At 41.3% G+C, this 25,942-nt stretch overlaps 1 protein-coding gene across 5 annotated transcripts; it reads left to right on the top strand.

Moving 5' to 3' along the window:
* On the top strand, positions 1 to 22,272 carry THUMPD2 (THUMP domain containing 2). Of its 5 annotated transcripts, none has more exons than XM_050951696.1 (10): positions 1 to 134; positions 2,283 to 2,415; positions 5,459 to 5,874; positions 7,592 to 7,669; positions 10,214 to 10,266; positions 10,706 to 10,793; positions 12,382 to 12,453; positions 13,189 to 13,303; positions 16,028 to 16,145; positions 22,002 to 22,272. In XM_050951696.1, the coding sequence occupies exons 1-10, from the start codon at positions 21 to 23 to the stop codon at positions 22,108 to 22,110; spliced, it is 1,296 nt and encodes a 431-aa protein (XP_050807653.1). In that variant the 5' UTR covers positions 1 to 20; the 3' UTR covers positions 22,111 to 22,272. The 5 variants fall into 5 exon arrangements, with proteins under 5 accessions (XP_050807653.1, XP_050807654.1, XP_050807650.1 ...); XM_050951697.1 differs by lacking the exon at positions 22,002 to 22,272 and adding an exon at positions 21,669 to 21,994; XM_050951693.1 differs by lacking the exon at positions 22,002 to 22,272 and adding an exon at positions 19,187 to 20,944.
* Positions 22,273 to 25,942: the final 3,670 nt, after the last annotated feature.

Below are 25,942 nucleotides of genomic sequence, written 5' to 3'. Positions count from 1 at the left end.
CCAGTGACGGAGCGGGCGGCATGGCGGAGGGATCGGCCTGTGCTGGCCCCTCTATCCGCTATTTCTGCACGGCCGGCCGGGGCCTGGAACCCTTCCTGCTTCGGGAGGTGCGGGCCCGGCTCGGGGCCACGCAGGTGAGGGGTCTGGGCCGCGGATGCCCCGGGAGCTACACGGGGCTGTGTGGAGGGATGTGGGTCTGAGAGGCGGAAGTCTGGGTGTATGGGGTTGAGGGGTGAGGCTCGGTTGTGGGGGAGTCGGAGGGTGTGGGGAGATGTAAGGCTGTGCGGAGGTCTGGAGTGTGTGTCGTGGGGTCTGATGGATGGGGGAGGGGAATCTGGGGGGCTGCATAGGGGCTGTGGAGAGGGATAAGGGGGTTGGGCTCCGATGGAATAGGAGGCTTGGGAGAGCCTTTTGCTGAGTTTGTCCTTTGGGTCTCATCTGCTTCAACCTCCCAGGGAAGTTTGAGTCCTGTGCATGCCAGGATAACATATATAGTTTTGAAACATATTCACTTACTGTCAGCCAACATGTTTTTTAAATCCTAGTGTAGATGGTGGCTTCACTCTGTCATCTAATATATATTAAAATACAACTTGTGTGTGTACCTGTTGGCTCACTCTGTTTGGAAATACATCTCTTGCCCATGTCTAGCCAAGTTCTAGGTGACTGGTGAGACTTCTGAGGGAGAAACAGACCCTACAGCCCTGGACATAGGATGTGAGTTTTACCTGGGCGAGTTAAAGGTGGTGTAGTGAGGCAGAGAGGTATCTTGTTGCTTAGATCTATTTGTCCACTGTTTTTGTTCATGCGTAACATAAGAACAGAATGGCCATACTGTGTCAGACCAAAGGTCCATCTAGCCCAATATCCTGTCTTCTGACAGTGGCTGATGCCAGTTGCCCCAGAGCGAATGAACAGAACAGGTAATTGCCAAGCGATCCACCCCCTGTCACCCATTCCCAGCTTCTGGCAAACCGAGCCTAGGGACACTTCATTTAATGTGCACGTCTGATGTAGCGTGGGAGAGAGGCATGTCTCTGTTTCTTGATATGCTCTGTTCACAAATGAAAAACAACCATCCTTTTGTTATGGCTATTCTTGGTACTTTTCTGATTCCACTTAGCTAACTTGAGTTAGCTGTTGTTTAACCCAGGTTACAGTAGGACCACCAAACATGATTGTACATGTATTGAAATGCCACTTAGCACCTGGTATAGACATAGTTTTAAATCATGTTAGCAAACTCAAGCAGCCTCATTTGATTTAAAAATGCTTGTTGTTCCTACCTCTTCATGCCTAACAGTTGCAAAAGTTCTTTAAGGTGGCTTTTGCATATTTTATACTGGGTGCTACTGGACCCTAGCTACACTTATTGGTCATCCCAGTCTTCAGGAAAATCTTCCCCTTAATCTTCATTTGACAACTTGTATGTTATAGTCAGAGTTTAAAATCTCACATCTATTTCAAGGTATAGTTTATCATTTTACTAGTGAGCATTAGCTAAATTTAAGATACTTTCCCAATTAAGCACTAGTCATCTTTAGCCTAATCTGTTTTCTTGGAGATATCCAAATAAAGCAGCCATTCTAGAGCCAAAGAGGTATACCGCAATAATATCTTGCGTTTATAGTGCACCTGTTGTCCCAAAGTGTTTTATACATTACCCCCAATGTGATGGAAACTGCAGAAACCCCTTAAGTGAAGGGTAGCAGTCAGCTGGCTAACAGTATCCTGAACAGAGGAAAAATGTGCAATGACACTGGGTGACTCAGACATCCCGATATTTGGGTGCTTGTCCTGCATCCCAACCGATCTTTGGTTGGGATGCAATTTGTCCCGATATTTCGCTCTGCTAGATTTCCCCGCCCCCCTCCACTGGCAGTACGCGGCTCTTTTATTTATTTATTTATTTTATTTTTATTTATTTTCCCCCTGTGCCAGCGGACACCCACCCCTTCCCCTGCAATGTGTCCTGATATTTTCTTCATCTCATCTGGTCACCCTAGGAAAACCCCCAGTTCTTACAAAGTGCCTCATGGGTTTTAATGTCCTCGGGTATCTAACAGATTGAGTTGTTAAAATCTGATCTGAAAAATCCATATACTGAACTATATTGAGTTCAATATAGTGGTGCTCTTCATTGTATACCCTTGCTTACTGTGGTTGGATGGAGTCAAAGGCGCAAGAGCGCTTAATGTGAGGGGGTGCAACCGCATGGTAAGGTTTTGTTGGTGGGCCTAAACCAAATCTAGAGTGTGTGTTTTTCTTCTTCTTTTTGTTAGGTGGAGTATGTTTCAGGAAAAGTTTTCTTTACCACCAATTCTGAGTTGAGTAAATTGAAGAACCTGAAGTCTGGAGAACGATTATTTTTGCTGCTGAAAAAACATGCACCAATTTCTCCCTCTAGAAATAAAGGTACTGTTTATTACTCTTCTTTCTACACACAAAATATTATGAACTCAAAGTAGAAGTTGAAATCTGATTTGGAAAAGAATTCCATATCGTTTTCAAATGCCACAGTTTTAATTAAGCAATAATAAGACTTATCTTTTTTTGTCCAAGGACATTCAAGAACCTTTCTACTCTGAAAGGTGACTGTTAATATAAACAAAAAAAAAAAATCACAACACATAACAGGATTCTTCTTCTTGTAAGTGTAGGCCTTAGCAACAGATATACTTGGGTTTTTTAAAGACTTTTTTCCTCTTGAGGGCTCATTTGATTGCTTATAACTTTATTAAAAATATGCCTTTTGGGCTGATATTTTTCAGGTCATCTCTCCACTCAAGTGAATTTTTGGAAGGATTGTGCAATAGCAGTTCAGTTTTAATAGAATGGGGAGGAAATACATTTGTAATGTTTATAAACTATTTTTTGTGCCTCTTTTTTTAATAGCTCTAACAGCTTTGTGGTGTAGAATAGTCCCTAGGTCACACATGTTCCTGTGAGTGGTGAAGAGGAAAATCCATTTTGATTTGTCAGAGTTAAACAAGTCTTGGTTTTTAAACCACTTTTATGCACTCTCTCTTTATTTAAAGAAACTAATGTTTCATTCTGACTCCTAATGTTCTGCTGGCACTGCACATGCATATTTGTGTAATTTCAGTGGAAAGTTTTTAAAGTTGGAGGTTGGAATCCACTAGAGCTCTGAAGTAGTTCTGCCCTGTTCCATGGTATCTGTTAATGTACACACTCAATAACAGTGCCTATTTTTAGATTCATGCATTGCTATCCTGAGAGGGTACATAAAAGATTGTTACAAGGAGGAGGGAGAAAAATTGTTGCTCTTAACCTCTGAGGATAGGACAAGAAGCAATGGGCTTAAATTGCAGCAAGGGCGGTTTAGGCTGAACTTCAGGAAAAACTTCCTAACTGTCAAATGGTTAAGCAGTGGAATAAATTGATTAGGGAAGTTGTGGAATCTCCATCATTGGGGATTTTTAAGAGCAGGTTGGATAAAGACATGTCAGGGATGATCTAGATAATACTTAGTCCAACCTTGAGTGCAGGGGACTGGACTAGATGACCTCTCGAGGTCCCTTCCAGTTCTATGATTCTGTGATACTCTTTAGTTGCATGGCTGCTTAGTTTTTTTTTTCCACAGGGCCCCTGCTTCATTCGGTGCTTAGATTAGACAGAGAACAGCTGGTGAGTCAAGGATATGTACTGAATGGAACAGATTTTGCTGAATTCTTCCAAATTCTGTTTTCATATATCATGGTGTAAATCTGGAGCCTTATGTATAATGAGTGAGGGGAATAATTTTCTTGGAGGTTGAGTGGATTTAGGTATATAAACTGAGATGGATTATTTGTGGTATGAAGCTTCAAATGTTAAAAGTATCTGCGAAGATCAAATTCTGTCATCACTATTTTTATCTGAATCTAATTAGGAACTTGAAAAATATTCTAAAACTTTCATGGAGGATCAAATTTATCCATGGACCTAAAGTTCAAAAAATAAATAGAAGTACCTAAATTACTTTCATCTGTGTACTGAGGAAAATTGAAGATCATAATACTTGTACTAATTTTATTCCCCAAAGTTCAGTTTCACAGGCCTTGGCGACACTGGTGCTTTACAGCTCTGCAACTTTCTCGCCCAGGGGTGTGAAAAAACACCCCCCTGAGCATAGCAAGTTACAGCACTGTAAAGCACCAGTGTAAACAGTGCCCCAGCGCTGAGAGCGTGGCTCCCAGCGCTGTAAACTAATCCCCACGGGGAGGTGGAGTACCTGCAGCGCTGGGACCACACTCACACTTCAAAGCGCTGCCGCGGGAGTGCTCCCATGGCAGCACTGTTTGCTTGCAAGTGTAGCCATACCCTCAGTATTTCGCTCTAGTGAAGTCAATGGGACTGCGCATGTACTTAAAGTTAATCATATGTTTATCTTTACAGTTGGGTTCTTTCCTTCTTATTCTAATTGCCCATAATAAAGGTTTTGTGGACTAACTGCTGTTTCCTTACACCTGTGGAGACTCTGGTGTTGCTGTGGTTTAAATATGGTCAAAATTTGGCTTTGCTGTAGGAATTTAGTTAATAGTTCTGTTAATAATGCACAAGAAGGAATAGACTCCAGTTCCTTCTTCTGAAGATGTGTAGGCTCTGCAATGTTAGCAAGAGTAAAACATAAGTTAAAAAATTAAAGTTAGTGGATACTAGTTTGTGTCTGAATCCAAATGGGGAAATGGATCTGACTTTTGGCCACTTTTCAGAGTTGAACAGCATTTATAAATGCCTTATAAAGGTGAATAAGCATTATTCTTATTTTACAATAGGGGCAACTAAGTGACAGAGATTAAGTTAATTTATCCAAAGGCAAAAAACTAGTAATTGGTAGAATAGGGATTAAGAACCTAGGTTATTTTAGCACATTGGGACTGCGATTAACTATTAAACCATGCTGGCTTCCCAGCTGTGAGCTAGCTCCAGAATTTCGCCCATTGCCGTGCACAGCTCACTGAATATCTAAGCAGAGGGGAGAGCTATGGGCAAGGCCAGGACAAAGCAGGATATGATTCATTTAACGCCACCCATAACCAAATCAGATCAGAATTGCAATACTTACATTCAATCACTGGTGCCTCAGGAGTTAGCAGATTCACAAATTTACAGAGTTAATTGTTCTAACACCTGTTGTCTTAAACTGCTTTTGTATGAAATTTTTTAAGAAATTGTGTTGTAGAAAATTTGGGTGGAAACTATAATGATCCTGGCCCTACTTACTGTGCTGATTTTGTCATATGTGAATACATAATAGCTCTGAGTAAAAGTAAGATTTCTTTATCCATGAAAATGATTGGATTAGACTTTTTGTTAGGCATTGTTATTTCATTTAACAGTCTTAGGAAATAAGTGTTTAATGTTCCCAAACATACACTTTAATGTCAATTAGTAAAAATAAATTGCATGTATTAAAATGTTAACACAGAATAAACTAAGCTCAGATCTCTTTTAGGAAAAGTATTTAATGAAATTCAAAAACTTGTAATTGAGGACCCCAGATGTTGGCTGGATATTATTTCCATTTGGAAACATCTTCATGGAAATAAGGTTGAACAAGGAAACCTCTCTAAAGAAAATCCAGAATCCCTGAAACGAAAATCAGAAGATGAGATAAGTATCATAAGAAAAAAACAGAAGAGAGAACAAATATTAGAGACAGTTTCTGATGAATGCCATGTGGAAGAGCAAAAGAAAAGTATGGCACTAGAAACAAACAACGACATGGACTTTTTAATCGAAAGAGAAACTTTTCTAGAAGAGACATCTGAAAGTAGAATAGAGAAATCAGTTGATAGCAATAACCACAGCTTCAGTTTCAGAGTTTCTTGTCGCTGTAGTGGAGCAATTGCAAAAGTATTTACTTCACAGGTATGACAAATTAAAATTCCTGAAGGATAGAATTAATTGTAGATTTTAAAGATGTGCTGAAATACCTAGTAACTATGTGTATTTGGTTAGTAAATGGATCAGTAACAGTTTTGAAATTACTTTCTAAAAGCATGACTATTCATGGTTCATGTTAGAGAACCTTGACTAGAAATACATGTATTGCCCATTTCAGGGTATTTTTAGGGCAAAATAACTTTTCAAATGAATAGCTTCTATTGAGGATGCATTATATTTATGAAGTAATACATTTGTGCATATGGGATGCAAAAAAGCAACATATCTGGGACTCAGGTTCCATTTATTTTACTTGAAGGTGGGCGGAAGTTTAGTTCTCTGGGAGGTTTTTCCATTGAAGTTAGTGCACAGTAAACTGTAAGGCCCCAGTCCCGCAAACACTTAGAAATATGCTCAATTTTATGCACAGTGTTTTTTAAATTTTCAGGCTCTACTCATTCAAAACTTTCCAGAAATTTGTGGATAGTGGCTATACACTAGATTAATCTATCTAAAGGTCTGCTGAACACCAGGTGTTAAGAGCATCTCAGATCAAATGTGTGTTTTCTTTGGGAGTTCCTACAGTGGTAGTGTGGCCCCAAACAAGCCCAGCTGGCCCATAAGCAATTAAACTAAGAAGTCTGGCTGTTGACTGGGGGGACTTTTCCAATCTCTGAGATCTTGGAATGCTGGTGGTCACACTGCAGTCTGAGGCAGTAGATGAGGCTATACATCAGTGTTAAGATGGTTCTTCCCAATTATATAAATGTGGGATGGAAAAGGAATTCTTGGCCTTGTGGCACACTTGTTTGTGAATCTCAGCTGAAACCTATCAGTTTCTTCCCTGTCTGAGAGCAGTCATCGGTTAGCTAAGGAGGAACCTGCTCATCATGTTCAGTGTGTTATCCCAGGTCATTCACTTAATTCCAATCACGTGGTCCTATAGCAGCTGAGCAAGCAGTAATCAGTGACTTCACTCATGAGAAGAAGACAGGTTTGTATAGGCAACCTATGCATTATATGGCTGCTGCTGATGGAGCAGTCCTCTCAGAATTCTTGTAACTGACTGCAGTTTGAAGTTATACTGATAATGATCAGCTGTGCAAACACAAAGTACTGAGGGGTTACATAGCTAACTCTACAGTGGATGGATTTAAATTCATTGCACATTTTAAATAAAGTATTTATTGATATCTGCAAACTCTAAAATCAGAATGAACTGTAAGTGTTCCCTTTGCAGGGATCTGATTTGGCCTGCAGAATCTCTTGATGAAGGAAAAGAATTAGCTTGTCTCGCAGCATAGGTGGAGTTTACAGGGCTGGCAGGTTGGGGAAGAATTCTGCTGCCCCCCTCCCCTCCCCCTGTGACAACTTTTTATAGTTACGTTTCAGAGCAGAATACATTATAAGATGCTAAAGAGAGAAAACTAATTGCCAGTTTAGAAGTAAGTAGTTCTGCACTAATACTTAGTAATCAAATTGTTAAATTTCAGTTGTGTTATTAGGACAGATGTTTTGTTTAGCAGCCCTGAATCTGGACATATAAAGAGACCAGTGTCATATTACACTATATAGTCTTGCCTTGCTTGTGAATTCTTTAAACTCTAACATAACTAGTTTGTCATTTGTAACTCAGATTCCTTTTCATCTCAGTGGCTTTCAGTGATACATTCTGTTTTGGGGTGGCTCTTTTTCTTTTCAGGAAGTGGGAAGAGTACTTGGAATAACTCTTATAAAAGAGCTTGGGTGGAAAGCAGATTTGAGAAACCCTGATCTAGAGGTAATGAAATAGTTTGTTTACTGAATTATTCACTAGTTTTAAAATGACACTGTCAACTGCTGATTTGATAGGACTTTTTTCACTGTTTTAGCGTGTGTATGTGATAGTGCCTGTAGGCCCCACTCTGAACTAGGGCTGGGAGTAGAGCAATACTGGACTAGGGAGGCCTCACCTCTAGGTATGTTCTCAGTGGAGGAACAGTTTAAAAGGACTCTGGTAGCCCAGAAGGGGCTGAGGAGAATAAGCAGCACATGGCTTCAGGAAGCAAGGCTGATGCTGAGCTGTGCAAGAAGACAACAGCTTGGTGTGAGTTGCCCTAGCAGCAGGGACCGAATCCCACCCACCTCTTTGGGATTTGGAAGCCCTAAAAGAGTGACTGAACAGGACACTAACAGACCAAGGAGAGTCTGCTAAGCCTGCGACTGTGCAGCAAACTGAGGCTCTGGACTGGTAGGAAGTGACCAAGTGGAAAACATAATTTGGGGTGTCTCAATAACTGGACTGGACACTTTGATAAACCCCTGAGTCAGGACGCGGTGGAGTGAGTTGGGGGCCTGGTCCCCCTATCTTGGCACTCCCCCAACCCCACCCCTTGTCTGTGGTGACACAACCTGTGGGGAGCAATCAGAGCATGTGGGGGTGATTAAGGCCATACAGACAGGGCCCCCTCTGGGATGAACAGGGTGGCAGAAACTGAAAGGCCACTATCTGACCACTAAGCCAGCTGGTCATTAGACCTTCTTGCTTCACTATAGAACATTTTCATTCTTGAAATATACCAGCATAGGATTCTCCCTCCAGTGTTCTTGTTGTAAGGCTGTGTAGAATTTCCCTCACTCTTTTCTACTGATGTGAACAAAAATGTACCAGTAGGCTTCTCGTGGCCCTGAGCACGGGGGAAGGAGGCTCCTGTGAACCAGTATTTGTGGTAGCAAAGATTCTGACCAAACCCAGAAGGGGTGAAGGTTCAGTCATCCTGATAGCCCTGTACTGGCTCGGACAGAGTAAGTCTTCAACTCTGCTCACAAAAGCGGCAGGCAGTCCCATTGGGGTAGGAGTCTGTTCACATCCCAACTCAAATCTCTGTCCCTGCTGATCTGGTTTCTGAAAGGATGACACTCTGCAGGCATGATATCTTCAGCTAGGTTTCCCAAACATCCTGACTTTTCTAAAAGAATCTACCAGTAAGACTTCCAGCTCGAAGTAGAGAGAGTTGCTCTATAGTGCAGTGAAACTCACTGTAATGTGTGCAAACGACTGACTTGCCTTTATCTTTCTGAGTCCGTATTAAAGACTGATTTTAATCCAGGTGCATTTGACAGCTGTTTCAGCATGCCATGACCTATTTGAAGGTAGACCATTGTCTCTGCTTCCCTTATCATTAAGTTCATGCAGGTCTTGACAGATTTTATTTCCACTGTGTGTGTCCCCCGAAAGAGCCCCCTCCATAAGGGGATGTTTATTTGGTCCCGACAGCCTCTTTTTGAGGCACTTTGTACTTGTGAGTTCAGCTTTCTTATGTGGAAGGTTAATTTTCTGGTGGCAGTGGATTGTCTCATAAAGTGAATATGTTTCAGGCTCTCATGACTGATCCGCATTCATGCTAGATTTTACAAGTTATTGATGTAAACTCTCCCAAAGATCCTTGGCAAGGTAGTGATTGACATCAACCTTTTAATGAGCTTATTGCCCTTGCTGCCATTTTTCCACACACATATGCCCATCCCAGTGAAGTAGTTCTTCACAAGCTTGATATTAAAAAGGTCATTAGGGTTCTGCTTGGAGCAGACTGAAGACCTTAGGCCATCCAACTCTGCTTTATCAGCAGTTCCCTACGTAAGGCTATCACTAAGAGGGCTTATGTCCAAATGGTTCTCAGATTGCATTTCATAGTGCAATGACCTAACTGGTCAGGTATGTTTTCTGGGGCAGAAGCTTCCATTGCCAACCTTAGAAATGCATTATGCATACCTGTATATGTACATAGTCAAGGAGCCACATATTCACTTTGTGCAGTTGTAGGGATGGTTCTTTCAAAAATACCAAAGTGGCTTAGGAGCACAAGTCCCATTAAAGGCAAGGAGACTCTTAAGTCACTTCAGTGCTTTGAAAATCCCAGCCCTAAGCAGTAGTGCTTTGTTTTGGAGGAATCCAAATCCTGAAAAACCTGCTGATGAAGTTGGAAGGAAGTTTGTGTCTAAGCATGTTCCTTGAACTGTGTTAAAAAATTGGTCCCTTTAAAGATATGAATGCCTAGTGATGAACTTTTAGCTAATGTAGAATGTCTTTACGGCTTGTTTAAATGTTACAAAATTCTTTTAAAACTTTTAAATTGTAAATTTGGGTTTCCTATTGTGTTTATTTCAAAACATAAGATAATTTTTGATGCTATAGGTTTTTATTGTTTGATCTAAAACCCCAAATCCTAATTATAAAGATCAGATAATAGCATATTGTATGTCTAGTTTAATTTAGCAAAACTACCATCACATTAACTTAGAAGATACAGGTTTCCTTTTTAAGGTAACTTTTTTCCCTTTTCAGCTCTTTGTACATCTAAATGATATTTACTCAGTCGTGGGGATTCCTGTCTTCAGGTAATATTTTTATCACCAAATTTCACAAATAGCAGTCCTATAGTATGACGATTGTCTCATTTTATAAATGAGTCCTGGCAGCTACTGTGTTTAAAACATTTTTCTTTGTATCCTTTGGGCTATCTTACATCTTGATCATTTACAATATGTCTAGAGTTGACTTGAAATCTTGGCCTGAATTTCCAAAAGAGCAGCCTAAAGCTAGGTTCATAAGGCCATACTTTGGCACCTAAATCAGTGACCTGATTTTCAAAAGTGCTGAGCAACAAGTCACACTCCCTGTCCCTCACTGAGTTATCCTTTTCTATTGGGTTCCCATAGTTGACTATATGATGATTTTTTTTATGCATGACAATTTGCATTTTTACAGAGACATTCTTTTGGATTCACTTCTTAGATTCCAAACTAAAACACTTCATATATCTCTTGTTGTTTGCAGACTTCCACTGGCGTCCAGAGAGTATATCCAAACTGCAGGACTCCGATCTACTGTTGCATGGGCTATGGCATCTCTTGCTGAAATCAGTGTAAGCAAACATTGATAGATTATTAATATTAGCAACAAAGGGGCCTTCATAATGATAGGTTCTATTGCTCAGAGGGCTAAGAATTTCATGATCCAGTTAGTGGAGGCAGAGATGGCCTTACAGACACCTGTTGGAGGAACATCATGGATACACTTTTCTCTAAAAGTGCGTGTCCTCTAACCAACACACCATCGTAGATTTGGATTTCAGAAAATGTAATTGAAGGTATCTCAGTGATTCTTATACTTCTAATGTCTTATGGTAAGTCTGATCTTGTATAGTGCTGATTGCTGTCAGTCCTTATAGATTTTAATGGGAATTTATGGGCATTCATCATGTCCCAGGGTCAATCTCTGTCACAGAAGATAAGTCAACATCTTTTTGGGTTGAATATAATACCCCATTTGTAAGAGCTACAGTTCTGAATCTCACCATATTAAAAAAAAACACACAGTAAACAAACTAAAAAAGAGCCACTGTGGCTTAACAACCATATAAAAGAAGCAGTGGGAGATAGAAAAGCATATTTTAAAAAGTGGAAGTCAAATCCTAGTGAGGTAAATAGAAAGGAGCATAAACACTACCAAATTAAGTGTAAATATGTAATAAGAAAAGCCAGAAGGGAGTTTGAAGAACAGCTAGCCAAAAACTCAAAAGGTAATAACAAAAATGTTTTAAGTACATCAGAAGCAGCGGCGGCTCCAGGCACCAGCTTTCCAAGTGTGTGCCTGGGGCAGCCAGCCATGAGGGGGGGCGCCCTGCCAGTCCCTGCGACAGCAGCAATCAAAAAAGCAAACAAGATGTTAGGACTCATTAAAAGGGGGATAGAGAATAAGATGGAGAATATCTTATTGCCCTTACATAAATCCATGGTACGCTCACATCTTGAATACTGCATATGGATGCGGTCTCCTCATCTCAAAAAAGATATACTGGCATTAGAAAAGGTTCAGAGAAGGGCAACTAAAATAATTAGGGGTTTGGAACGGGTCCCATTTGAGGAGAGATTAAAGATGCTAGGACTCTTTCTGCTTGGAAAAGAGGAGACTAGGGGGGGATGTGGTAGAGGTATATAAAATCATGAGTGATGTGGAGACAGTGAATAAGGAAAGGTTATTTACTTGTTCCCATAATATATGAACTAGAGGCCACCAAAAGAAATTAATGGGCAGCAGGTTTAAAACAAATAAAAGGAAGTTCTTCATACAGCGCACAGTCAACTTGTGGAACTCCTTGCCTGAGGAGGCTGTGAAGGCTAGGACTATACAGGGTTTAAAAGAGAACTGGATAAATTCATGGAAGTTAAGTTCATTAATGGCTATTAGCCAGGATGGGTAAGGAATGGTGTCCCTAGCCTCCGTTTGTCAGACGCTGGTGATGGATGGCAGGAGAGAGATCACTTGATCGTTACCTGTTAGGTTCACTTCCTCTGGCATTGGCCACTGTCGGTAGACAGGATACTGAGCTGGATGGACCTTTGATCTGATTCAGTATGGCCATTCTTATGTTCTTACTTAAAGGTCTTGCCTTTGAAGAACAAAGTATACTGTTAAATGTGTTTTTTAAAAAAAAAATTTTTGTTTTATAGGCTGGTGCATTTGTTTTAGATCCTATGTGTGGATTAGGAACAATACTGTTGGAAGCTGCAAAAGAATGGACTGTAAGTTCTACAGTTATAATAGGTAGGATGTTTCCAAGATAGTATTACAAATATAAAATAAATTAATGTAAACATGTATTGTAATTTACCTAAAGTATGTGTGCTTGTTGGAAAATCAGCCAAACTTTTTTCTGGAAAAGTTTGCAGAATTTTTAAACTGAGCTTTGGTTTAAAACTTCTCCAAGAGGTACTTATACAAATCACTAACTCCTGTGCACCTGTTCCTGCAGTTGTCTAAATTCATAAATAGAGATTCTCACCCCTGCTCTCACCCCTCTTGTGCTAGTGACAGGGGTCTCTGCAGCACAAAGGGGCTCTAATAGCCCTGGATCCAGCCAGCAGATTATTCCCTCAGTACAAGAACTGAGGAAGACAGCTGTAGGCTGTCATCCAGTGCTTACCCCAGAGTAGAGGGTATCACAGGGCAATGCACTGAAGGGTTCTGAGTAGTGCAGCTGCTTATAGGTAGTTGGGGACAGGCTGTTGTAGCTTATCACCTAGGGCTATCTAAATGACTGCTTCCCAGAGCAGTCTGCAACTGCAAAGCTTAAAGCTACTTTTGCACCTTTTCTCTCTGGACTTTGAGTTATATTCTGCTATTGTAAGATCTGCAGCACTGAATCTCACCCAGAGGTCTTGCCTTTGAAGAACTACTTGTACTCTTAAATGTGTAAAAATATTCAGTATTATGTTTTGTTCTGCATAATAAAAATTTCTCCTTTTCCCCTCCAACAGAATGTACATTACTTGGGTGCTGATATAAATGATTCACAGCTACAAGGTGCACATGAAAATATTAAGGCTGCAGGCTTGATGGATAAAATTGAGTTACTTAAAGCATCTGTCACAGGTAATATTTGAAAATATTTTAGAATGACAAAGCATGTGTTAAGGACTCTAAACAGAGTTCTAGAACTATAGTTAATGCTGTGAATCAAAGTATACTAAAACCTAGAGTCCTTGACTCTTTTCATACATGATTGGGTTGACACTTTCCTTTATTTTCATGATCTGCTGTTTTTCTGTTCTCTTCCCCTTATGTTTTGACAAGAAACTTAACACAAGGATACTGTATATATTAATTTCTAGGCTTTGGCAAATCACTACTATTACTCTATCTTATATGAAATTCCCAGTAAAACAAAAAAAGTAATTTAGGTAAAAGTTCTAGTTAACTATTATAATAGAAAGATAAAGCCCTATGATCTGCTGCAGCTTGTAACTCAAATTTTTCTGCAATGATAACTTAAGTCAATTAATGAATCATTATCTTTTGCAGTGGATAAATGTAACGACTCTGGCCTTTTCCTGGAAAACGCTATCTGTTTGTTCTCAATTTATGGGCTGATTTTAGGAGAAGATAACTGCTTTATGATGTGATAATTAATTAATCTGGACAAATCCTCCAAATCGGGTTCTGAATTACCCACGTATGAAAACTCATTACAGCAGTTAGCAAAAGAGAGTCAGTATTTGACACCTTACCTTATATTCAGATGAAGGAGAATGTATAGTACTCCTTCCTTTGTAATATCTGTTTCTTACCTGATTGGTTTTAGAGCCCCCACTGGACTTGGCTTGGCTTAGGATACTTAAAATTAGAAGTATTCTGAACTTAGACCATACCCTTGTTGAGGAAGTAATTGGTGCCTCGTGGTTGTATCTTAGTCATTGGTCAGAGTATATTAATTTCACGTTTTTTCAAAACAATTCAAAGCTGGCTATTTCACTCCTAGACTAAACAATTTACCATAAGTCTTGTCCAGGAATGTTCTGGGAAACAGCCAACGCCATTCTCAAGAGACTAGCCTTTTCGTACAGCTTCAGTAAAAGAAAATCACTTAGAGCTGGCATAGAAAATTCAGGCATCTGGAGAAACAATTCAAAGAGAGCAGCTCAAAATCAAAATTAAATTGGCTACAGCCAGGCCTTCCTGTAACCAGATTCTGTATGAAAGATCTAATTCTTCACTTCCTTCAGTTTAACATGTGCATTTGAGCAAATTATTCTTGTAAGTTAAGTGCCTGCAAGGTTAACCACATAACTCCTACTTTAAAACTCATTTGCAAACAGTTATTTACCTTGAGGAGCAGAACTAGTGTGTAAAAATGGAATTGTGGTGTTTCGTGTTCATTGATTCTGTCATCCTGATCAGATGTTCTTTACTTGCAAATTAACAGAATTTTTCTGGCTGTCCGCTTTGCAGACTCAAGCTGGGTGTATTCTTTCTCTCTATTGGTAATAAACATTCTGCAAGCTAAATCGTGCCCTCATTTATACCATTGCCTTTAGTGGAATATGGGACTAAAGCTACACTAATGGCATTGGTTTCTTTCTAGTAATGAAAGAGGTTTAGTAAGATGTCCTTGGGGTTTCTTGTTTTCTAGGTTTTAGGTCTTTTAGCAGATACTATAGGTGTCCCCGTCACATCTCTTGAGTGCCTCCTGCGTGGTGGTGATGGATGAAATGTTTTATAGCAGGGTTCTCAAACTGGAGGTTGGGACCCCTGAGGGGGACATAAGGTTATTACCTAAGGGGGTTGTGAGCTGTCAGCCTCTACCCCAAACCCGTCTTTGACTCCAGCATTTATTATAATGTTAAATATAAAAATGTTTTTTTAATTTGGGAGGAGAGGGGTCGCACTCAAAGGCTTGCTGTGTGAAAAGGGTCACCAATACAAAAGTTTGAGAACTGCTGTTTTTATAACAGTGCCATAAGCTTGAAGGTGTGTAAGACCCTCAGGTGCTTACAATACATTCTTCCAGGTTCATAGCAAACTCAACAGGTTTTAGGATCACCTCCTTCACTAAGGCTATGTCTACCCTACGGATCTTATAGTGACACAGCTGTACCACTGCAGCTGTGCTGCTGTAAGGTCTCTCATGTAGCCATTCTTTGCTGGCAGAATAGCCTCTCTTGCCAACATAGTGCTGTCCACACCAGCACTTTTGTTAGTGAAACTTTTGTTGATCGGGGGGTATTTTTTCACACCCCTGACTGACAAAAGTTTTCCAACAAAAGTGGTAGTGTGGAGAGAGCCTAAGACTTGTAAACCTGCTCCTTGATGGTCAGTTTATATAGTCAGTGTACTATTATCCTGTGGCTTATACTCCAGTTTGGATGCCCAAAAACAGTTCTCCAGTCTAGTTCTTCTTTGACCACTTCTATAGAGAGTTGTCACTGATAGTTTATCTGCAGAGGTTGGGGGATCTATGCTGTCAGATGCAAAGGAGAGAAGTTGATCTAGTTGCTGTAATTCTTCTTCTTTGTGGAAACTGACAGCATAAATTGTCTATGCCCTTTCCACCATGTCTACCTCTCAGGGTGGGTCCATGTGGATTCTGTTGAAGCTGAAAGGGACTGGAGTAGAGTTGAGTTTGTGGCTCCTTTATGAGGGAGCATATACATTGCCTCAATAGTCATAGCTTTTTGGAAGTTCTGAACACTGTGCTTAGGCTATGCACTCCACAGGAGTGAGGATCTTGCTGTCAACATGCTTGAACCATGGTTGCTACTCAGTCTCTGTTCTTTCTTAAGTTTAGCCCAATTTAAGAATCTGACTTCTGTTTTGCAGCATTGCCATTACCTTCAGAAAGTGTTGATGTTGTGATTTCAGACATTCCATTTGGGAAAAAGTTCAAGATAACAAAAGACATAAAGCTTCTACCAAATATTCTTCGAGAAATGGAAAGGTATATATATTTGAAACACTTTAGGGTATTTTTTAAAACTCTATACTTGTTTGTAATCTTGAGCATAAAAATCTCTACTCTAAATGATCCCCAGTTCTGTGGTCTGGACCCAGAAAAGCTAATAATTAAATACATCTGTGTTGCATACAATTATTCCTCACAAATCCACTTCTCCAGTGCATTACTTGAGGTGCTTCATGTCTTCCCTTGCAATCTGTGGAAGCTTTGACAGCAGTAAGAGCTGTCAAAGCATGTATGTTAACTGAGGGGTTACTCTTTTCACAAGTCAATGTGGTGACAGCACCTTGACTCTTCCTACTGTTTTCAGGCAGAGGTTATTTTGAAAGCTGGCTGTGTTTACAGTGGTGGTCTGAGAAGCATACAGCTGTCAAAGTTTAGACACTCATACCAGGTGATTTTAAATGCTTCATTTTTGTTGATACTAGAAGAGTCTTAAGATGCTTTTGCAACAGTAGAATAGTAAAGACAACTTCACCTTTCATCATAAATTTTGACAGGTTTCCATGTCCCCTTTCTAGTTTATGTCCCACGCACTGGTCTCATTTTTAGAGGTGTACACTGTTGGCTTGGTAGCCATTTTAATATTTCTTTTATAGGGAACACTAGGACTGTTTTGTGAAATATTTCACATTTAGCGCCATTCTAAAGGTTAGAAGAGAATTTTTTAAAGAAGAAAATAAGCTTTACACATTTAAAATAGTTTAGAAAACATAGGAATAAAGTGTTAAGGCATAATTATAACACCTTTTTAGGTTTTTTAATGCCTTTTTAAAATAAAGGCATTAAATGTTAGCAACAGAACATGTTTGTAGAGAAAAGGAAGGGGAAGGTAAACAAGACACAAAGTGAGAGAGACAGACTTTTCTTCCGTTCCTGTTTTTAAAATTTTCTCTGCAGCCTCTCACTTTCTCTTTTTTCTGTAACAGGCGGAAAGGCTTTTGCTTTTCTTGGCTGTTCTACTGCCTCTCTCACTTTCTTGTTTAACCCACTCCCCTATATTTTCTCTAGAAACGCATGTTCTTTTGCTAATATTTGTATGCATCTTTTTTAAAATAAAGGCATTACTTTCATCTCTAAAAAGGCCTGTTATATTTGTCTTAATACTTTGTTCCTTATTTTAATTGAAGTTTAGTAAACTATGTAAAAGTTTTTTCAGAAGAAAACAGGCTTTCTTCTAACCTTGAAAATGGCTCTAAATGTAGGAAAAAAAGCACACAAGCGGTCCTAACAGTCCCCATAAAAATACATTTTCAAAATGAGCACCATGCCAAAAGTATACATCTCCAAAAATGAGACTGGTGGGCAGGGCATAAACCAAAAAGTGGAGTGTAGAAACTTCTGTTTCTATGGTGAAGAAAGGTAAAGAGGTCTTTACTAGTCAGTTTGTGATCTGTGGCCCTAATTTTGGGAGAGGAAATTTACTTCAAGTCCCACTACAGTTGGAAGAGTAACTAGACTATGGGATATAGTAGTAATACACTTTTAATGGCGGTTTGTATTAGATCATGGGTTCTTCAAATTTGCAATCAGAACAAGTTTCAGGGTTTGTGACCTCCCTTATGTTATGGCACTGTGGGAGGGGTCCTGGTACAGAAAAATTTGAGCCATTGTACTTGATTTTCCTTTTTGTCAGACCAGACAGGTATAGATATAATCATCTGTTTGGGGAACAAACAAACAAAAAAAAAGCCGACCATCTACTCTATTCTCTTGTTGGCCTTGCTTGGAGTTCTGTTCCATTCTGGTCTTGTTTTCTCTCTTGGTGGATCTTCTCAGGCAAAGAGATTTCCTTGAATATGGGAACAAGGGAGAAAAATTGCCAGAGAAGTTCCACCAACAGACTTAATGAGAGCCTTTTACTTGACCTGCTGACTGTGAGCAGTCTTCAGATGGGGGCAGTTCCACTCTGGGGCTCAGGCATTCCAGTGGCTCTTGTAATGTTAGCTCCCAACGGGTAATTTGTATAACTTGATTTTAAACTGGGTGTAATTTGATGTCACCTCTCTTCAGATTAAAAAGCTTTAGGAATCAATAGAACAAACTGAGGACAATAATTTAGATCTCACTAAGATCATGACTACACTTGACTACAATTCCAGTGGCATGAATCGTACGTGTAGCTAGTGAAAAGCAGTCTGCGTCCACGCTCACTATGGTGTGGAACTACACACAGCAGCAAAGGCTCCAGCAGAACCCCACTGCCAGAACCTTTCCTTGCAGCGAGAAAAGGCTCCAGCAGCTGGAAGCCTGCAGTACGCTACATTGCTAAAAATAGCAGAATGGACGTGGGAGGCACTGCTTGGGCATGTAGAGAGCCCATGTAGGGTGTATATCCTAGGGTTCAGTTATGCAGGTAACTACTCACCTAAACAGTGCTTCACCCTTTACTGTGTTTATGCCCATACTAGCTGGGCATGCAGTGTCTGTACTCTACACATCACTGTAAGTGTAGACAACCCTAAGGAAAAGGTCAGTTTAAAAACTCCCTTATTCTGTCATAGGAGATACTCCTTTTACATTGTAGTTTAGAGGCTGTGGAAAATCAGTCCAAAGCCTCCAACTTCCATCAGTTAGGTCTGGAAAAGGAGTCTGAGGGAGATCATCCTTCCAGTTTGAGAAGAAATGTTAGCAGTACAGCTGGACCCACCTTTATCTATAGTAAATGCATTTCATTTCCCCAAGTCAGAAATATTGCTGAGACAAGAAGGGTCCAGCTTCTTCATTTAGGGAAAAATTTAGAGTAGAGCTACAACAGTTTGCAAAAGGTATTACTGATTATGATGAAACAAGAAACCTAAGCATGTACTTAAGTGTTTCACTGAATTAGGGCCATAGCATCTAAAATCCCAGTGATCCTTGAAGGGTAACAGATACTGACTTATTCTTTGCAAAGAATGGACATAGCTCTGATTTTGATTTAGGGTGCCTAGATACCACAGTAATAAAGGCATGAGGAGTCCATAGATAGAATGCATAGTCTAGTAAGCATGCACAACTAACCATGTTTTTTAAACTGTCAGAGTGCTTCATGTTGGAGGGACAGTTGTATTACTTGTGAGTCAAGATGTCCACAAGCACATGGGTGGCTGTATTAGCAATTGTGTTGAAAATGACACCTCTTTGAACGCCACCCGTGACAACAAGAATGGAGCTGCTGTGGTGAAAGACTTGAATCCCAAAGAGGAAAATGGGAGTCCAAGAAGTATTTCCTCTTCAATTAAAGGTGTAGAAACTGAATACTCCAATAACATTACATGCTTTGGGTCTTTGGCAGCAGTAGAATCCTATGGAGTTAGCCTTGGAAAAACAGATGCTTTCCTATACAAATATAGGAAGATGCCTGCTGCTGGAATGCAGTAGAATTCTGAAAGTGAACATGGATCTTATTTGAAAGTATATTGCACTGAAACAACTGAACCATGTCGGTCCTAATTTGGGGCCATATTGTGCCACTGGTAAGCAAATTTATTTGGACAATTTTACAGCATTCCTTTTTCCCCTATCTTCTTTGCTAAAGAATTCAGTAGTCACAAGATGGTGGAGACAGTCCTCCAGCAATATTAAGTTGGCCACAATAAAATGAGGCCAGATCCTGAGGTCCTTACTCAAGCAAAGCATCTGTTTACTTTAATGAGTAAAAACCGAGCAAGGGTCTCATGGTTTGGGCCGCACTCTTCTAGGAGTGATTTGTATAGGCTTTAACTTGCTGCCACTATGGTGGGACTGCGTGGGTTTGCTTTCCTAAACCTAGTTAGAATAGGAAACACATGCACTGTGTCAGATCTATTGATTGTATATTGATTAGTAATATAATTTAGTTTCCCCAAATAGCACTGAAATTTGATAGGTTCTTGTACCAAGATCAGGCAAAGTATTATCAGAACTCCTGTTCAGCTGGGAGTCTGAAGATGCATGGTTGCAACACTCGCACTTAGAAAATCACACTGTATTTATAATTTTTTTTATTATACAGTTAGCAAAGTCACGAACACTCAAAACCCTGTGAGGCAGGTAGAAAGAATACAGAATGTGCTGAGCATCCAGGTACTTTCATCATCCCGTGCAAAACAACCTGCAGTGTTAGTGATCTTCGCCCTCGCCATCACCATCAGTCATCATCTTGGCATCTCTCAAGGCACACAGGGTGGGATACAACTTTTATAATGTTACACTTATGCCACCATGTGCAATGCAAACTGAGATGGGGTTTCAGGCCCTTTTCGTTATTTTGTAGTTCCTCACTGTAATGTTGGGATGCCCTTCTCCAATAGATTAATCCTTTTACCTTGATTTTATTAGCATATAATTCAGTCAGTTACCATGGCATTTTTGTTGTCAGACAGCTTCTGATGTCCCTAATTTAAAATATCTCAAGATGCTATGAACTAGTATCTCGTGGTTACTTGTCAACAGTTTAGTTATTACAGCATTTTATTGTTTAAAATCATATTACCTAGGGTTACTTTTGGTTAACTACTTACGCTTAAGCCTTTTTGGACCTTGTGCCTTAATTTAGCTAAACTATATTGTCTTACAGGCCTTGTAGGCTCATTACATTATTGCCTTAATTTACACCTATGCCTCATCTAGTAAATACCTATACCTGTAGGCTACAGCACTAAGGGGAATTAGAAGCCTTTACTAAAGTGTCTCTAATGAATTGTTTTTTTGTAGCAATTACTTAATTAAAAATGTGATGTAAAACTACTGAAACCTATTTATATTTTACTTTAGGTATATACAACCTTTAATGTTAGAATAAATATATCTATCTAGTATTCTGTTGGTATGAGATCAGTGCAGTGCTACTCATGTTCTTTTGAGCAGCTATTGCAGTTTTTTTAATTGACATTAAACAGCTCGGTTTAATTTATTGCTCACCAATCTGGAGTTAGATGGTATCGCTCACTTTTTAGCTGTTAAGGGTTAGGTCTGAGCATTCAGCAATTATCGCTCACTGCTCCCTGGCTAGTGGTTATAGCTCACCAGTCCGGCCTTAGCTATTTTTTTTTTCTTCACCACTAAATGTTTTGGGGTTATCAGTCAGCAGTGGGGGTGGGGGGGTCTAGGATTCTCTCTCCCTGCTCCCTGATTGTGTAGGCAGTTACGGGTTAGTGCTGAGTGTTCAACCATTATTGGTTTGGGCTATTGCTCACCAAAAAGGGGCTGAGCATGGGGTTACCATTAACATTCAGTGGTTAGGGGTTGGAGGGTAAGGTTGAGCACTCTGCCGGATTGCCCCTCAGTGCTCAGCCAGTAGGGTTGATGTTCACTGCTCAGCCAGTAGGGTTTTTTTTTTACTGAACAGTGTTGGGGGTTGAGAGTCAGCGATAAGCACTCATCATTTAGTAGTTAGTGGTAAATGCTCAATGTTCAGGGGTTAGAGGTTATTGCTCATGGCTGACTGGGTGACAGCTCATGGTGAAGGTTTAGCTATAACCTCCAGCATTCCTGGCAGGGCTTGAGATCCCTACTCCTAAAACAGACAAGGAATTGTGTTAGGAAATAAAAAAATGGCCAGTCTGGGTCCAACACACCAGTTCCCACATGCCACCTCCAAAGGCTCAGTGCCATGGGTCTCGCATTTACCAGACATTGAGAACAAGAGCACACAGTGGGGATAGGAGTTGAGGCCACACAGCCTGGGTCATGAAGGAGAAAGGACACAGTGACCCCGACTGTCAAATATCACAGGGTAGATACCCAAAACAGGATTCCCACCCACTCCTGGTACAGGAGCCAAGTCTGCATGTCAGCCCTCAGGGTATTACACTTCTGCAGCAGCCTCTGGACCCTTACACAATGAAATCCTATCACCTGTTCTCATCCTCCTAGGCTGTGGCCTACTAGCAGGAGCCAAAGAAATCGCCCTACCAGTCATAAAGAGGAAGCCTGGGGTCTGTTTGGGGACCAGCTCTCTTCAATATCTTCATCAACGACTTAGATGTTGGCATAATAAGCGTACTTTCTAAGTTTGCAGACGATACCAAACTGGGAGGGATTGTGACTGCTTTGGAGGACAGGGTCAAAATGATCTGGATAAATTGGAGAAATAGTCTGAGGTAAACTGGATGAAGTTCAATAAAGACAAATGCAAAGTGCTCCACTTAGGAAGGAACAATCCATTTCACACATACAGAATGGGAAGAGACTGTCTAGGGGTTTGGCTACACTTGCAGCTATACAGCGCTGGGAGTTAAAGCTGTCTTTGTACAGCTGTATAGGGAAAGCGCTGCAGTATGGCCACATTTACAGCATTTGTAGTGGTGTTGGGAGTGGTGCATTATGGGCCACTATCCCAGCATTCAAGTGGCTGCACCATACTTTCCAAAAGAAGGGGGTGGAGTGGAGCGTGACAGGGAGCATGGGGGCGACAGAGAGAGTGGATTTTTGGAGCTGACACTGTCGGCTCCCTGCCTTGCAAGTTCTAAGGACTTGAAGATACACAGCACCAACCTTCAATCATTTTAAAAGTTTGGACCCCTTTCCCCCACCCCTCTCTCATTCACTAAATGCAAATAGCCTTCAGACCAGATAAGCAGCTGCTCCAAAACAGCCCCCCTCCCCCACTCCGGGCTGCTTCTCTCCTCAAGCAAACACTAGGGGATCCCCCCCTCCCTGCTTCTGCATGAGCAAACAGTAGCTGTGTTTGTTTTTTAGCTAAGCAGCTCCAGGAGCCCCGAGTTCACAACAAAACAGAGTGTTATCTTTACTTAAAAAGCATTATGGGAAGCTTTCGGAGGTCAATCATTGTTTACACTAGCACCTCAGCACTGCAAGAGCAGCGCTATAGTCGTTATTCCCCAGGCCGAGGTGGAGTACAGCCAGCGCTGTAGCCAGGGAGATACAGCACTGTATGTGCCTTGCCAGTGTGGACAGAGAGTAAGTTACAGCGCTGTAAAGCCACCACCAACGCTGTAACTCTCGAGTGTAGCCAAGCCCTAGGAAGGAGTATGGCAGAAAGAGATCTAGGGGTCATAGTGGACCGCAAGCTACATATGAGTCAACAGTGTGATACTGTTGCAAAAAAAGCAAACGTGATTCTGGGATGCATTAACAGGGGTGTTGTAAACAAGAAACGAGAAGTCATTCTTCTGCTCTACTCTGCGCTGGTTAGGCCTTAACTGGAGTATTGTGTCCAGTTCTGGGCACCGCATTTCAAGAAAGATGTGGAGAAATTGGAGAGGGTCCAGAGAAGAGCAACAAGAATGATTAAAGGTCTTGAGAACATGACCTATGAAGGAAGGCTGAAAGAATTGGGTTTGTTTAGTTTGGAAAAGAGAAGACTGAGAGGGGATATGATAGCAGTTTTCAAGAATCTAAAAGGGTGTCATCAGGAGGAGGGAGAAAACTTGTTCACCTGAGCCTCTAATGATAGAACAAGAAGCAATGGGCTTAAACTGCAGCAAGGGAGAATTAGGTTGGACATTAAGAAGAAGTTCCTAACTGTCAGGGTAGTTAAACACTGGAATAAATTGCCTAGGGAGGTTGTGGAATCTCCATCTCTGGAAATATTTAAGAGTAGGTTAGATAAATGTCTATCAGGGATGGTCTAGACAGTATTTGGTCCTGCCATGAGGGTAGGGGACTGGACTCAATGACCTCTCGAGGTCCCTTCCAGTCCTAGAGTCTATGAATCTATGAGTGGGCAGCTAATGCAAGGAGAGCACTGCTGCTGCCCTCTCAGCACAGATCCCTATGTGGAAGCCACACTTCAGAAGGAAGGAGGCAGCTTTGCTAAGCAAAGCTACCCACACTTGCCTCTCCACCCTGTCAATATCCCACCAGTGAGCTGGTAGAGGCCTTACATGCTTGCCCACCTTGGTGTGGGGAGGGTAAGTATCCCTAGACTCTCAGTACCTCACTGGGAGTCACCTTCAGACATCTTTCCCTGCCTCTGGGAGATGCCAATGTAGGGCACAAGTGCGTTGAGAAGGCACCTAAGGATCTAGCCTGGCTACACAGAACAGAGAAAGTGGTGCAGCTACTGGCCAGAATGTCTCTGCCGCCACCTGCTTCATGCCCAACTCCCACCATCTTAATAGCTGGGAGAAACAGACATGCATGCTAAGTGGACGGACTTACACAGGGTCATGCCTGGCTCCAGGGCCAGAGTCTCTCTCTCCCAGCAGGGAGTGCTAGTACCCAGCAACCTTTCCACCGAGTCATGAAAGGCAAGTATGACCAGTGTGCACCTCCAGCCTGAGTACCCAACTGTGCCGTGGTCACAAGTGGGATGCTGGGAAGCAGGCACATGTGCCTGTCCACTAGAGGTGCCAGGTCTCTACTACCTCCCTCTGCAAGGGCCTGCACACTGGGACCCGCTCCCTGTAAATGTGCTGTTGCTGCTCTTGATGAGGGCTCTGGCCACCAAGCACTTAATATATAACTTCAGGGAAGCAGGCAGCTCCTGTCAGCTCTAGAGAAGAGGTAGCAGCAAGTCACTTTCCTCCATCCTAGTAAATCTGTACCCAATATGACCCATGTATGCACAGAGAACCATTGACATCAGGTATACATCCCCACAGGTTTGTATTTCTGCCCATGTCCTGTGAAGGGAAACAGTAGGAGGACAAGCAAGGAGCGTGTGTTGGCCAACACATTCTAGAAGAGACAGAGGAAGAAGGGAAATAAACACATATGGACACTTCCCAGGATCCAGCCCTCCAGCAGGGAAGACATTACTACCTGTCCTGTGGCACAACAGCCCTTGTGGTAGGGAAGTTATCAGTTAATCAGGGCCTTTTCTTAGAAATCTGGACTGTAACAGGTTAGCTGCCCCCTTGTGGCCTGGGGTGGGTCTGCAGAGCCCAGCCTCAGTTTCTCTTTCTGCTCCAGGCCCTTTAACGTGTCCACACAAGTAAGATAATCAAAGCATTCCCTGTCTGGGGTCCATTTTAATAAAACCTGCCCAGAGTCTTCACCTCAGTTCCAAGCTGAGAACAGTGCCTCATCCCTGAGTGTCTGCTTTTTTCAAACACTTGAGTCAAGGGTCCCCAGCTCTCATTCCCAGAGTTGGGTTCAGTTTACCCTCTCTCCTTATACCTGGAGCTTGCCTTCCCTGAGATGGGGGCACCCCTTTTTTCCCTACAGGAGCCATTCTTGCTCCTTGCAGCACACAGCTGTAGCTACTGCCTCATCCCAGTTACAGCTTCTCAGGCATCTGGCCTGCCTGGTCCTTCTAGCCCCACTTAGCTGAAGTTAGGCTCCTTTCCCTAGGAACTACCCCAAGAACCTGTTCCTCATCTCCTGAGCTCTGGCCTGAGTTGATCACACAACCTCCTTCTTATTCATCCTCCCCACCTGGGGAGAAAAGCTAAACTTGTTTCATGTGAAGCATAATTTTTCTAGCTATGGATCTCATCCTACTTGTGGTAACAGCGCTTGTATAGTAACAGTAGTATAAAAGTAATGCTGTTGGACAAACAGTAAATGTAGCACAGACAAGACTGGCTCCAGTCACCTTCCCGGGTAAAAATGTTTAAAATTAAAAGCCACAGATTGGCTGCACATTAGAGTAATTACTGTTTGAAATGTATAAACATGAGAGCGCTTGGGTTATTGCATGAAGTAAGTTCAATATGAAAGGTATTTTATAAGCAGTTTATTAATAATGTGGAGCTTCCCTGAAAGTTGTTATTAGGGGAATGAATAATTACTAATAAAACCCAGTGTCTTCACTTTAATTTCAAGTGTTGCTTTCCACATTATTAGCCTGATTCATAAGGATTTCTGGTTGTTTACATATTTGCTATGAAATAAATTATTTTTATGTC

This window comes from Gopherus flavomarginatus, chromosome 4 (genome assembly GCF_025201925.1).
Source record: "Gopherus flavomarginatus isolate rGopFla2 chromosome 4, rGopFla2.mat.asm, whole genome shotgun sequence".
In the NCBI taxonomy this organism is placed as follows: Eukaryota; Metazoa; Chordata; order Testudines; family Testudinidae; genus Gopherus; species Gopherus flavomarginatus.
Note: the sequence above shows the minus strand (reverse complement) of the source record. Positions and strands in the feature narration are given on the sequence as shown.